The sequence below is a fragment of the Sebastes fasciatus genome, chromosome 15 (assembly GCF_043250625.1).
Source record: "Sebastes fasciatus isolate fSebFas1 chromosome 15, fSebFas1.pri, whole genome shotgun sequence".
Taxonomy (NCBI): Eukaryota; Metazoa; Chordata; class Actinopteri; order Perciformes; family Sebastidae; genus Sebastes; species Sebastes fasciatus.
The window spans coordinates 29182860-29195486 of record NC_133809.1 but is presented as its reverse complement, the minus strand read 5'-3'; the positions used below and the strand labels follow the sequence as shown (position 1 = coordinate 29195486).

The window sequence follows — 12627 nt, the reverse complement described above, 5'->3', positions numbered from 1 at the left end:
TCTCTCTCTCTCTCTGTCTCTCTCTCTCTCTTTCTGTCTCTCTCTCTCTCTCTCTCTCTCTCTGTCTCTCTCTCTCTCTCTCTCTCTCTCTCTCTCTCTCTGTCTCTCTGTAACCACGCCTTCCATATGAACGTGCAGACGTGTGACGTTTAATGCAGTTGCCATGGTAACTGGTGATAGATTTTTGCATCTATGTCCCTGTAAAATGACATTATAAGGTGTTTACAAAAGATACTGTTGATGCAACGCGCTGGATGCAGCCTACACACACACTGTATAAGATTTAACCAGTTTGGTCGTGATTCTCCAGGAGAGTGTCATCACAGCTGGTTGGTCCTGACTGGTCCTACTGGTCTACAGCTGTAGGCCCACAGAGCTGGATCAGATTTCTGAGGCTAGTAAACTATATATATACAAGATAACATGCTGCAAAAATGCTGTCAGACCAAGAGCAGCGTATTTCTGAATTAAAATAGCGAAGCCATTGTCATCCATTGTGTGTCTTCAGCGGTGTTATGATGGTTAGTGCATTTAGACCTGTCTTTTTTTATCCAGCTTTACCACCATGACGTCCATGTTATGAAGTCTTGACCCTGAGATAACGGCAGCTGTGAAGTGACACTGGGATCGGCTGTCTTTGCTGTTTTATATCCATCTACCTCATGTATATAAAGCAACCTGTTACACTTATAATTCCATATTTATTTATTCCAGCACCCTTTGCGCTCTGCACCATTGTACTATTTCATTGATATGATATTAGGGCTGTCAATCAAATTAAAATAGTTAATCATGATTAAAGTGTATCATAAAGTCTGTAAAGGGGAGACTCGTGGTTACCCATAGAATTCACATATCTAGAGGTCAGAGGTCAAGGGAGCCCTTTGAAAATGGCCATGACATGGTTGGTACCAATGGATTCATTAGGGTTTTCTAATTTCAGATGATACCATTATCTTCACTCTAGCTTCAAAACTGAGGCCGCTACAACCTCCGAAAGATCGATTGCGTTAATGTGTGTGTGTTAATTACAACTCCCATTTGTTGTCCTTGTTTTCAACTGTTATGTCTATTTCTGTGCAAGTACATTGAGAGTAACAAAAACCAGAGTCAAATTCCTTGTATGTGTACACACTTACTGTGTGAATAAAGCTGGTTCTGATTCAGATTCTTTGTCATGGTCACATACAGCAGCTCCAGCCACAGTCAACGTATGCGGTCTTAACATGGTGTTGTAGCGTTTATCTGATCTCTAGTGCAGTGCAACCACTGCATGATACTGAGAGTGGAGGTTCTGTCTGGACTTTGGGAACACATATATGTGATAAAATATTCATAACTCAGGATAAATTTCATAATTTTTGGTCGCTTACGTGGTTAACTTTTGGACTAAAATGCCTCATTAATCTAGAAATCTAGAATTTAAATGTTTTGGTCTCCGTCCACTAGATCAAATAATATCTTTGATACAATAATAATTATTTCTCTGCTTTTGTTAGTGTTTTTCCCATACTCCATATACTGTTATCAGTGTTGTAATGTTATTGTTGTTTTAATAAAGTCGTTGCTTTCCTGTTTGTGCTACCTCAGTTTCATCTGCAACCCAACTGGACTACCGGTATGCACACACTGTAATAAACTGGAAACACACTATTATATTGGGGAATCTACAAGTACACAATCTATTAATTAATTACTAAAGAGCAACAGGATTATTTGAGAGAATTGTTGTTTTTTTTGTTTTATCTATTTATTTATTTTTGCCAATCTACTGCTTCCACAGTCTACTCCAGCAGGCGGCGGTAATGTGCCTCTAAACTGATTTGTCAACCACCAATAAACACTAAAGAAGAAGAAGAACATTTCCGTCCTCATCCGGTTTGCTTCTACCAGATGAAACTAGTGAGAACAGCACTGAGGAGATAAACCTGGTTTAATCATTATTGCTCACACCATGGGTAAGTTAGCTTTCAATATTCACTTCTCATCTGTTGCTAGTCAGCTTGGTAACATAGTTTGACCGCAGCGTCGCACATCATGGTGAGGTTTTAACAACGTTAGCTAAGCTAGCTGGGAACTAGCTAGTTTAGCTAACAACATCCCTCTGCACTCTGACTGTATCACTGGATGTATCACTGGATGTATCTCTGGATGTATCGTTACCAGCCCACATCACTCAGTAGGAGCTATCTCAGTGGATTCATGTCAGTTTAAACACCGACCAGTGAAAGTAATATATTGTGTTGTTCCAGCAGCAGTCAGATGTTTTTAATGAACACTTTTAGATGTGGCATCTTTGTTTATCATGTCTCAAATGGCTCTTTATGGTGTTATTTATTTGTTGTACTATGTATTTATATTTGAGTTGTACTGTGAATGTAATGTCTATATTGTTTACCAGTGTCAGTGACTGCTGTCTAACTTGTCTGTATGTCCTTACAGCTGTGGCCATGACTTCAACGTGTCCAGGCACGTACTGTGGCAGGATGATGGTCAATGGATCAGTGGAGGGAGAGTGTGGTGTGAGTACTGAACAGCATCAGATGGGTCACGTTATGTGTGGGGCTGTGGGGCATTATAGAAGACGGACCCTGCCGAAATTAAAAATAAATAAATGACTCGATAAATATGTCATAAAATGCAGCAAAAATATTATTAAAAATAATTGTAACCATTAATTGATCAAATGTGACATAAATTGATATTTCTGTTTTAATTTGCTTCTTTATTTATTTATCTTTGCATTAATTCCCTTATTTATTTATTTATTTATTTACTCTTCTGATTAATCTTATTTATTTTTATTAATTAATTTATTTTTGCATGTTTTTTTTATTTATATGATCTACTTTTACTTGTATCTATTTATTTATGCATTTATTTATTTATGCACGATATACTGTACATAATACATACATAAATATATACATATAGAAATAAATATTAAATAATTAAATTAATAAAAAATTAATAAAAATAAATACGTAAACAAATAAATACATTTATTTATAATTAAATTAATAAAAATAAATACATACATAAAAGAGAATTAAACAAAAGAGTAAATAAATAAGGGAATTAATACAAAGATAAGTTTGCACGGCCTCGACTCCTCTCCTCACGCCTTAGTCCCTACCACGGGAAATGCGAGCGGAGGAGGCGAGGACGAGACGTGAAGAAAGGGGAGACAGGCATTTAGCAAATGAGATACCTTTGCCTTGGAGCCGTCATGTTAAAGCCATGTCAGTTAAATATGACGTGTGGCACAGCTGCATCAGCTGTCCATTGTTTTGTTATAGGCCTACCGCTGTATTTTATGATGTCTGTCAGTTGAGCAGAACAGTGTTTCTCGACAACTTATAGATTATATTTACTATTACTAACTGAATTCACAACGTGGCGTAATGTAACAAGAATGAACGGATGTCGGATTTTTTTTTAACACAGACATTACAGCCTTTAATATATCATGTTGTGTGAAGCATTACAGATGTTTGCATGAAAAGTACTGTACTATACAAATAAAGAGACATTATTTATACTGTATATGATTGAATGATATATATATATTATCCTACACACAACACACAAGAGAAAATACGACGTGTGGCTGTTGGGCTGGCAGTGAGTTTCTGTGGGTTGTTTTCTAATCCTAGCATGTGTGTCTGTCCTGCCAGGTTTGTCCTCGTGGAGAGCGGGCCAACCTCCAGAATGTGTGTGAACGCTGCACTGAGGCCCCTGAGCTCTACGACTGGCTCTATCTGGGCTTCATGGCCATGTTACCCCTAGTGCTGCACTGGTTCTTCATAGAGTGGTACTCTGGAAAGAAGAGGTGAGGCCACACAGGACTACACACACAAACACACACACACACACACACACACACACACATTTCCACGATTCTCAATACCTAATTCAATACCACGGTAAAATTAAAAAAAGGAAAATGATGAGACTTTATTCCTCAGGTATAGCTCAAAGACTGTAAGAAAACAGCAGAGGCTGTACGCGCACACAAAATAAAACAGACACCTAGAATGACTAGTGTTTCTGTTGTGTGATCTCGTGTTGTTCTGTGTGTTGTGTGTTCAGTTCCAGTGCTCTGCTGCAGCACATCACAGCCATGTTGGAGTGCAGCGTGTCAGCTGTGGTCACCCTGCTGGTCACAGAGCCGGTGGGAAAGCTCAGCATCCATTCGTGTCGGGTCCAGATGCTGTCAGACTGGTACACCATGCTGTACAACCCCAGTCCAGACTACATCAACACGTTACACTGCACCCAGGAGGCTGTCTACCCGCTGTAAGTACTGACCACATAACAGGGGGCTTTGAAAACCTGGGCAGAAGAAGTCTTTGAAACCACATTTAGATCTCAGAAAATACAATAAATGAAATAGCTCCATATGTATTTAACTCTCTTTAAAAGAAAAAAGATCTTGCAAAAAGGAAAATAAAACTTCAAGGAAACATAATTTAAGCTTGGGTAGGTAACATTGGAGAAACCAGAAAGAATAAACTAGATTATAAAATGATCCAAACTAAAAACCCAGCCCAGTGTTGCCAACTCTTTTACAATGAAAGTGGCTAGCAGCACTAACTCCAGAAGTCCCTAAATCTAGAGAGAAAGTCACCAAGTCATCAACACTGACAGTCTGTCCCTTCAGGCCTCCCTCCAAAGACACTTCCCAAAATTATCATTATGAACATTAACAACGAACATGGCTATTATTAGTAGCTTGTGGAAGACTGGTAAAGCACAATGAGTGCATAGGCAGGTAGACAGGTACAGTAAGTAGGCAGACAGACAGGCAGGTAGCTGTTTCATTCGGGCCGAATTAAATGATTGGACGGGTTTATTACAGTCCTGCGACAGCCACAGATACCAGATTTTTTTCTTATTTTGTCAGAATATTTGATTTATTGATTGCTGTCGGGATGTAAAGAAGATTTCAAATAATAGGACAAAAACATTTTTATAAAATACATTACCTACTCTAGCTTTTAACAGTTGAGTAAATAAAATGTGAAAAATAAGAATAATTTAAAAAAAAAAAGAAGAAAACTAGAGACCTTTTTTCATATCAGCAGGGTGGGGGTGCATGGTGTGCTTGGACTCAAGACCCAAGTATATTTTTTTTAAATCCTAGCTACAGCAGGTTTGTAGCACTAAAATCAGTTTGTACTTCTTCTTTCAATATGAATGGATATTCAACAGCAAAAAAAACAGGATTATGAAAACCATAACTGCCTTGTAATTCATTTTCAGAGAACCGAGCAGGCAGGTAGTGAGGTGCAGGTAATCTGACAGGCAGAGCGACAAGCGGGCACAATCCTGTTGAGGGGAGTGGCTCTTATATCCTATTTCTGTTATTTGCAGAAATATGATATAATATTAATAGGTATGTTATCTTTAGTTTATAATCACCTGATAATAAGAACTGTGTTTTTGTTAGCTTAGAATGAGCCGTTTATATCTACATAGAGAGCGGGTCTTCTTCACAGAGCCGGTCGCCATGTTTCTACAGTAGCCCAGAACGGACAAACCAAACACTGGCTCTACTTACCTGTCACGTTTTTGCGTCGGCCGTCGTAGCTCTCCTACACACTCGGCACACGGGGGAGGTTTTAGTTGGTTGCAATCTCAACCTCACCGCTAGATACCGCCAGATCCACATTGCACCTTAAATATCGAAGTGTTGTTCATTAAAATATCGGGGACAGTTCTATAGAAACTCTGTTGTCGCTATCATTGTCAACCTCAGATATGCTCACGTTTTCTGATATGTCTGAGTCCATCATGTACCCTCTAGTGCAGGGGTGTCAAACTCATTTTAGTTTATGGACAACGTACAGTCCAGTTTGATGTCAAGTGGGTCGGACCAGTAAAACCATTGCATAGTAACCTATAAATAACAACACCTCAACATGTTCCTTTCCTGTTAGTGTAAAGAAGTACAAGAACATCCTGAAAACGTCCACAATTAATGAAAAATCCACCCCAAACTTGGAATAGAAGTGCATTATATTGCAAAATTGGAATTAATGATTAATTCTGACTTTAAAAAGTCATACATTTGACTTAATATCAATAACTTTGGCTCACTATGTAAAAAAATTGACTTTTTTAACTTAAAATCTTAAATCTTAATTCTTATAAAAAGTCATAAATGTGACAAAATATCTCAAATTTTTAAAATGAAAATCTCATTCTTTTGACATTTACGATTCATAACTTTGAGTCGTGTCTTTTAAGTTCGACTCCCCGAGTTTAAGTCAAGTCAAGTTTAACTTAATTCTCATAATTATGACTTCCTATGATGATAATTCTTACTAGTATCTCATAGTTTTGGTGTGTGTGTGCATTATTCTGACTTTAAAAGTCATAATTTTGACTTAATATCAATAACTTTGGTTTATTATGTCAAAAATATATATATATATTTTTTTTTACTTTTTAACATTTTGTCAAAGTATCCAAAGTGACGCTTGAAAAATGAAAATCTCATACTTCTCTGCCATTTTGACACTGTTCAAAGTCATCCAGTGGGCTGGATTGGACCCTTTTGCGGGCCAGTTCTGGCCCTTGGGCCATATGTTTGACACCACTGCTCTAGTGTATTGTGATTTTAGTATATTATCGTCTTTGACTGACTCTTGTCTGTCTCCTCCTCAGCTATACCATTGTGTTAATCTACTATGCGTTCTGCTTGGTGCTGATGATGCTGTTGCGTCCTCTGTTGGTGAAGAAGATAGCGTGCGGTCTGGGCAAATCTGACCGCTTCAAGAGCATCTACGCCGCTCTCTACTTCTTCCCCATCCTCACCGTGCTGCAGGCCGTGGGAGGAGGACTGCTCTGTGAGTACTGAGATCACATCCGACCGGTACCGATGTTTGACAGTTGTTTTCCTGATTCCTTAAAGGAGTATATTAACGTGATTATGACCAAATTACAGTTTAGATAACGATGCTTAATTGGTGTAGGTTGAACTGTGCAGCTGTGAGTGACACTTTGTGTGTTTCAGACTACGCGTTTCCCTACATCATACTGGTCCTGTCTCTGGTCACACTGGCTGTTTACATGTCTGCCTCTGAGATACAGGTAACAAAACTCACTCACTGTGTGCGACTGTGTGTAGCAGATTAAAAATCAAACATCACCTGTCATTTGAAGTCATTTTCCCCTTGAAATCTGATGTTTGAATGATCACAATAATCACAGACCTCTTCAGGGTTTAATCATGATACATTAACATTAATAATAACATTTATGAATGTATTGATTTAATTGTATTACACTTGAATTGTGCTTTAAAGAAGTTGGAAAAAAAAGATGTAAGATTCAATTCTGAATTAATAATTTTTTTAAGTGAATCTCAAAATTATTTAAAAAAGGCTTGTTAATTATATTTGTTATTTCATTTACTACATACATGCAGTTCATTATATTCTTGCTCAAAAACGTTCTCATTTCACTTTAATTTAAAGCTGTGCTGTCCAACCCACAGAGCAGCAAACAGAGCTGTGATTGGCCACCAACATGCTGTTTACTGCATTATTTATAATCAGTTATTGGAAGCTGATCTCCCAGTATGATTCATTCTGACCTGTTTCCTCTGTGTGTTTCTGTGCTCCCCCTACGTCACCACAGTCCTTTAAGAACCTGGTTGCTAAGAAGAAGCGTCTGGTCGTCCTGTTCAGCCACTGGCTGCTCCACGCCTACGGCATCATCTCCATCTCCCGACTGGACAAGCTGGAGCAGGACCTGCCGCTGTTGGCCCTCGTGCCTGGTCCCGCCCTGTTCTACATAGCCACCGCCAAGTTCACCGAGCCCAGTCGCATCCTGTCCGAGGGCGGTAACGGACACTGACGGAACCCAACGCGGATACGGCTACTAGCACAGAGCCACCAGTGGACTGACAGCAGGGTGATACTGAGGGGTTTGAATGGGCTCCGGGTTCTGGGCTGATGTGATCAAACTTCAACCAGTTCAACGACCAGATAGTGATGACATCATGAGATGTTATTTAACATTGGGGTAAACAACTTCATGATCATGATCAATTCTAAATGCTGTGCAAGTAGAGGAACTGTTAAAGTTGGACAATAAGATATGATAACTACCCTAGGTGTTGTATATTTAATGTAGTTCCATTCAGGATTTCTAAGCAGGACCGATGGTCTCGGCTAAATGCCAACTTATTTAAATAGTTGATCATGCAAATCTTCCCATGAGAGTAAAACTTCACGAAATGGAAACTAGCTTCACTATCATGTTGGTACAATCCATGTTGAGAGTTGCTCACATAACTGTTTACATTTCATGTTAGCATGGTTGAAACTAGGGCTGTCAATCGGTTGTCCATAGTTAATCACTATTAATCGCAAATTAATCGTACATTTTATCTGTTCAAAATGAACCTTAAAGGGTGATTTGTCCAATATTTAATTCGTGACTGCATCTTGCATGGTTGTGATGCTATCGCGGTGACAAAATCTGTCCACAGACAGACAGACAGACAGACAGACAGACAGATAAACAGATAAACAGATAAACACCTGTCAAAGTTCTCCAACCTCCTCTGTGGTAGTTCCTGCTACAGCAGGTGTCTCCAGGAACACATTTAGACACGATGACTCACACACAGACTCACAAGGTGAAAACAATAGCAGCCACATGCTGTCGCAGCTGGTGATGACAAGTTACCACACAGTGATGTCTTTAAACCAGGGGTACTCAAACCTGTCGGGGCCAGGGACCCCTTACAGGGGAGAAAATGTAGCAAGGACCCCCCTAATAATCATAACACCGATTAAGCATAATGCTTTCTACCATTTATACTCTTTGATGCCATTGGGAACTATTGGTATTCTAAACTTTTCAACCTAAATACTTCAGACCTGTTTGATAATGATAAACAGAAACACATTTCAGTTTGAATCATGTTAACATCACTTTGTTTTGCCCTGATATTCCAGGTGCAATCGCGAGTACCTGAAGACTCATGATGTATTTTAGTCTCCCGTCGCTGTCTCTTGATGTAACTGTCGTCAGAATTTCTCAATTTATCTAGATTGCTCTTAGCGTCACTTGGCGACGTGGACTGACTCAAATATTCCTCCATGCTCTCCAGCTAGCGAGCTGGCTAATAACCTAAGCTAAGCTATGCAGCAGCAGGAACGGTTTGTTGAGTGAAGCGACTGATTCATGACAGATTGACGTGACGTGTCACAATCAGATCAGAGTTTCTAACATGGGCGGGAGTAGTGGACACAATATGCTTGTTTTATTGGTGCAAATGGTCCCCATCTGTAGATATGTACTTTTTAATGATAAAGCACGAGTCCCCGGACCACACTTTGAGAATCACTGCTTTAAACCTGCAGTAGGCTGTATATTATTATAACCTTTCAGCATATTGTAATTCAAGTGTTCTGAGAGATAACTAGACTTCTGCACCTCCTCATAGCTCTGTTTTCAGGCTTTAGAAAATCTGGCCCGTGACGGGAGACTGACCAATCACAGGTCATTTCATTGAGAGAGCGTTCCTATTGGCTGTGCTCCAGTCATGTGCCGGTACTTGGCGTTCCTTCAAGAGATTTCCAACATGGGTCACACACGTTCTCATTTTACAGCTAAACCGTGCACTACAAGATGATTCTGAAAACATCTGAGGAGAGAAATAGGCATTAACGTAACAGAATATTGATTCATATTTGATCAGCGCTGCCTAGTTTGACCGTTTGGTCGGAGTTCGCGAGTGATTGACTGCCGGCTCTCAGACAGCAGATGGACAGCAGACCTCAGATCAGCTTGTTTTCCTCCGCTCTGTGAAATCTTGCAGATGCCGTTAGGAGGAGCACCGGAGGACGCAGGCATCATGAGGCACATGATTTTTTTCAGGTGTTTCATGTTCTACTGTCACGATATAGCGACCGTTTTATAAAAATAACTTTTTTTTAATCATATTTGCTCCAATCTGCCTACTTCAGCTTTAAATGACTCATTTAGTTTGAGCAACGGTCCAAAAACCCCAAATAGACTTACAGTGAACCTAAAGCTCCCAGCAGAAAAGCTGCAACCACACTGGGTTTGGTATTTTATAAATGTACTGAACATGTTCTGGTACTACATCGTACCGAGTTCAGATCCTGTTTTTGGAGAATCATATCTTAAAGTCACTATTCAGGTCTCACCTGTCCGTCTTTTATTTATTTGACATTCTCCTGAAGTATGTTGAGACATGTTTGCCCATCCTGTACATTTTGGTTGTAAATATAGAAAATGTTATGGATGAAGATTGATGGTGCGCTGGTTGTGTTGAAGAGATTCACTGGGCCTCATGTACATAACAAGTTCAAGTTCAAGTTTTAGTTTATTGATCACATACACATTGACATGGCAGTGAGATTCTTTGTTCCTGTTTGTTACTCCGTCATCCCTGTATAACGGACAATCGATCAATCAATCAATTGAATAACAATAATGAAGTAAAATATAATCATTATAAATATAGCAGGAACAATAGCAAATTGTTCGATAAAATATGAGGTAGGGATTACATACAGTTATAAAATAAATAACAGAGAATATACACCCACATGCACGCACACACACTCTCATTCACACACACACTCCCCCAATACAGACATACTTAACAAAGTGCAATAGAAGGGCACCTCAGCCCCGGCTTGTGCTGCTCATGTATTCCCATTACATTACATTGGAGTCCCAGAGCTGAGCGTCCATTTCTCTGGAAGACAAATCCCTGGCTATCTCAGAATAATCCAGTCCTTAAGGTGTTTCCATCCAAGACTCTTCAGACCATCTGGATGAAAAAACATTCTGATGGGTTGGGGATATTAACCAATTAACAAAACGATAATGTTAAAAAACGTGTCTTAATGTAAATCAAGATTGTAGTGATAAATGACCTATGACCTTGCTGGGTTTATTTGCTTTCATGTTTTTCTTATATCTTTGTGGATGTTTCAAGGATTCCACGGAGTTCTCTTTCCCACTAACACATCTGATAATATATAATAGAGACACAGGTTAGGTGAGGGCAGACATGGAAATAGTGTCACTGCTGTGTACTTTACTTAATTATGTTTGAACTAAAGATACAATAATACACTGAGATACATAGAAGCTTTGATGCTTATGTGATGCTGTTAGTTTTGTCCTTCTGAAGCTGCTAATGTATTATATATATATCATGTATATTACTGTAAATATATGTATGCTTGTAAATATGAGTGTGTTCAGTAGGATTTGCTACATGCACACGCGCTCAAATTACAAATAAATGTTTCACAACAGTGCGCGGTGTTTTAAAGGTCAGTGTACCTACCTGTATAGTGTCACGTGATCTGTATCTAGTATTGAATCAACATGAGTTCAAACCTCAAGTATTTATGGGTCTCTTAATTCTACAGTCTACCTGCTGTCAGAGTCAAACCAGCACTGTGCTCTCCTGAAGGCTGACATGTCCTGCACTTCCTGAAGTAAACAGCACGCTGATGACAATGTATAAGGGGGACATTTCACTGCCTCATGCACATCTAGGGTTTCAGCACTTTCTGTATTAGAAAATAAAATGCCAAATGTGTCACACACACAGGTTTGCTGTCGTCTCTTCAGTAAAGTGGAGCCACCTTGTCAGCATTTGCTACAGCATGGCCTTCATTTCTCTTGTAAAGTATATTGCAGGACATTTAATATACTTACGTTCTGAACCTCTCTTCCTACCATTTTCCCTCCTTCTTTTCCTTCGCCACTCATGAATTCGTCAACTTTTGGAACCAAAGACAATATTTTAAAAAACATAGTCTGACAGAAATGTGTTTTTGTTTTCGTTGGAAATGTGTTATGAGACCGTTAATTCATGAACCAACTTGTTCCTCCCAACTTGTTGAACTAGGGCTGTCAATAGATTAAAATAGTTAATCGCGAATAATCTCAAATGAATCACATTTTTTGTTCAAAATGTATCTTAAAGGGAGATTTGTCAAGTATTTAATACTCTTATCAACGTGGAATTGGACAAATATGCTGCTTTATTGCAAATGTATGTATATATATATATTATTGGAAATCAATTAACACAAAACAATGACAGATATTGTCCAGAAACCCTCACAGGTACTGCATTTAGCATAAAACAATATGCTCAAATCATAACATGGCAAACTGCAGCCCAACAGGCAACAACAGCTGTCAGTGTGTCAGTGTGCTGACTTGACTATGACTTGCCCCAAACTGCATGGGATGATCATAAAGTGGGCATGTCTGTAAAGGGGAGACTCGTGGGTACCCATAGAACCCATTTACATTCACATATCTGGAGGTCAGAGGTCAAGGGACCCCTTTGAAAATGGACATGACAGTTTTTCCTTGCCAAAATGTAGCGTAAGTTTGGAGCGTTATTTAACCTCCTTCACGACAAGCTAGTATGACATGGAACACAAAACTGACTCGCACGGACGAGTAGCGCACTTTTGCAAGTGTGACACGTATGGAAGTGTTTTAAATAGTAGGTTTTATTGAAGATGCATGTGTTTGGGAAGTAGTGAGCATACGACTGCATAAATGAGACTTGGATTGTATTGCAATGAGTTGTGTGAGAGT

General features: G+C 39.2%; 1 protein-coding gene across 1 annotated transcript; it reads left to right on the top strand.

The window, feature by feature from the left end:
* Positions 1-1799: 1799 nt before the first annotated feature.
* On the top strand, positions 1800-11617 carry jkamp (jnk1/mapk8 associated membrane protein). The gene is made up of 7 exons (XM_074660308.1): positions 1800-1958; positions 2443-2522; positions 3678-3832; positions 4093-4299; positions 6673-6854; positions 7022-7098; positions 7648-11617. Exons 1-7 carry the CDS (start codon positions 1955-1957, stop codon positions 7864-7866), a joined length of 924 nt encoding a protein of 307 aa, XP_074516409.1. The 5' UTR covers positions 1800-1954; the 3' UTR covers positions 7867-11617.
* The last annotated feature ends 1010 nt before the right edge of the window (positions 11618-12627 follow it).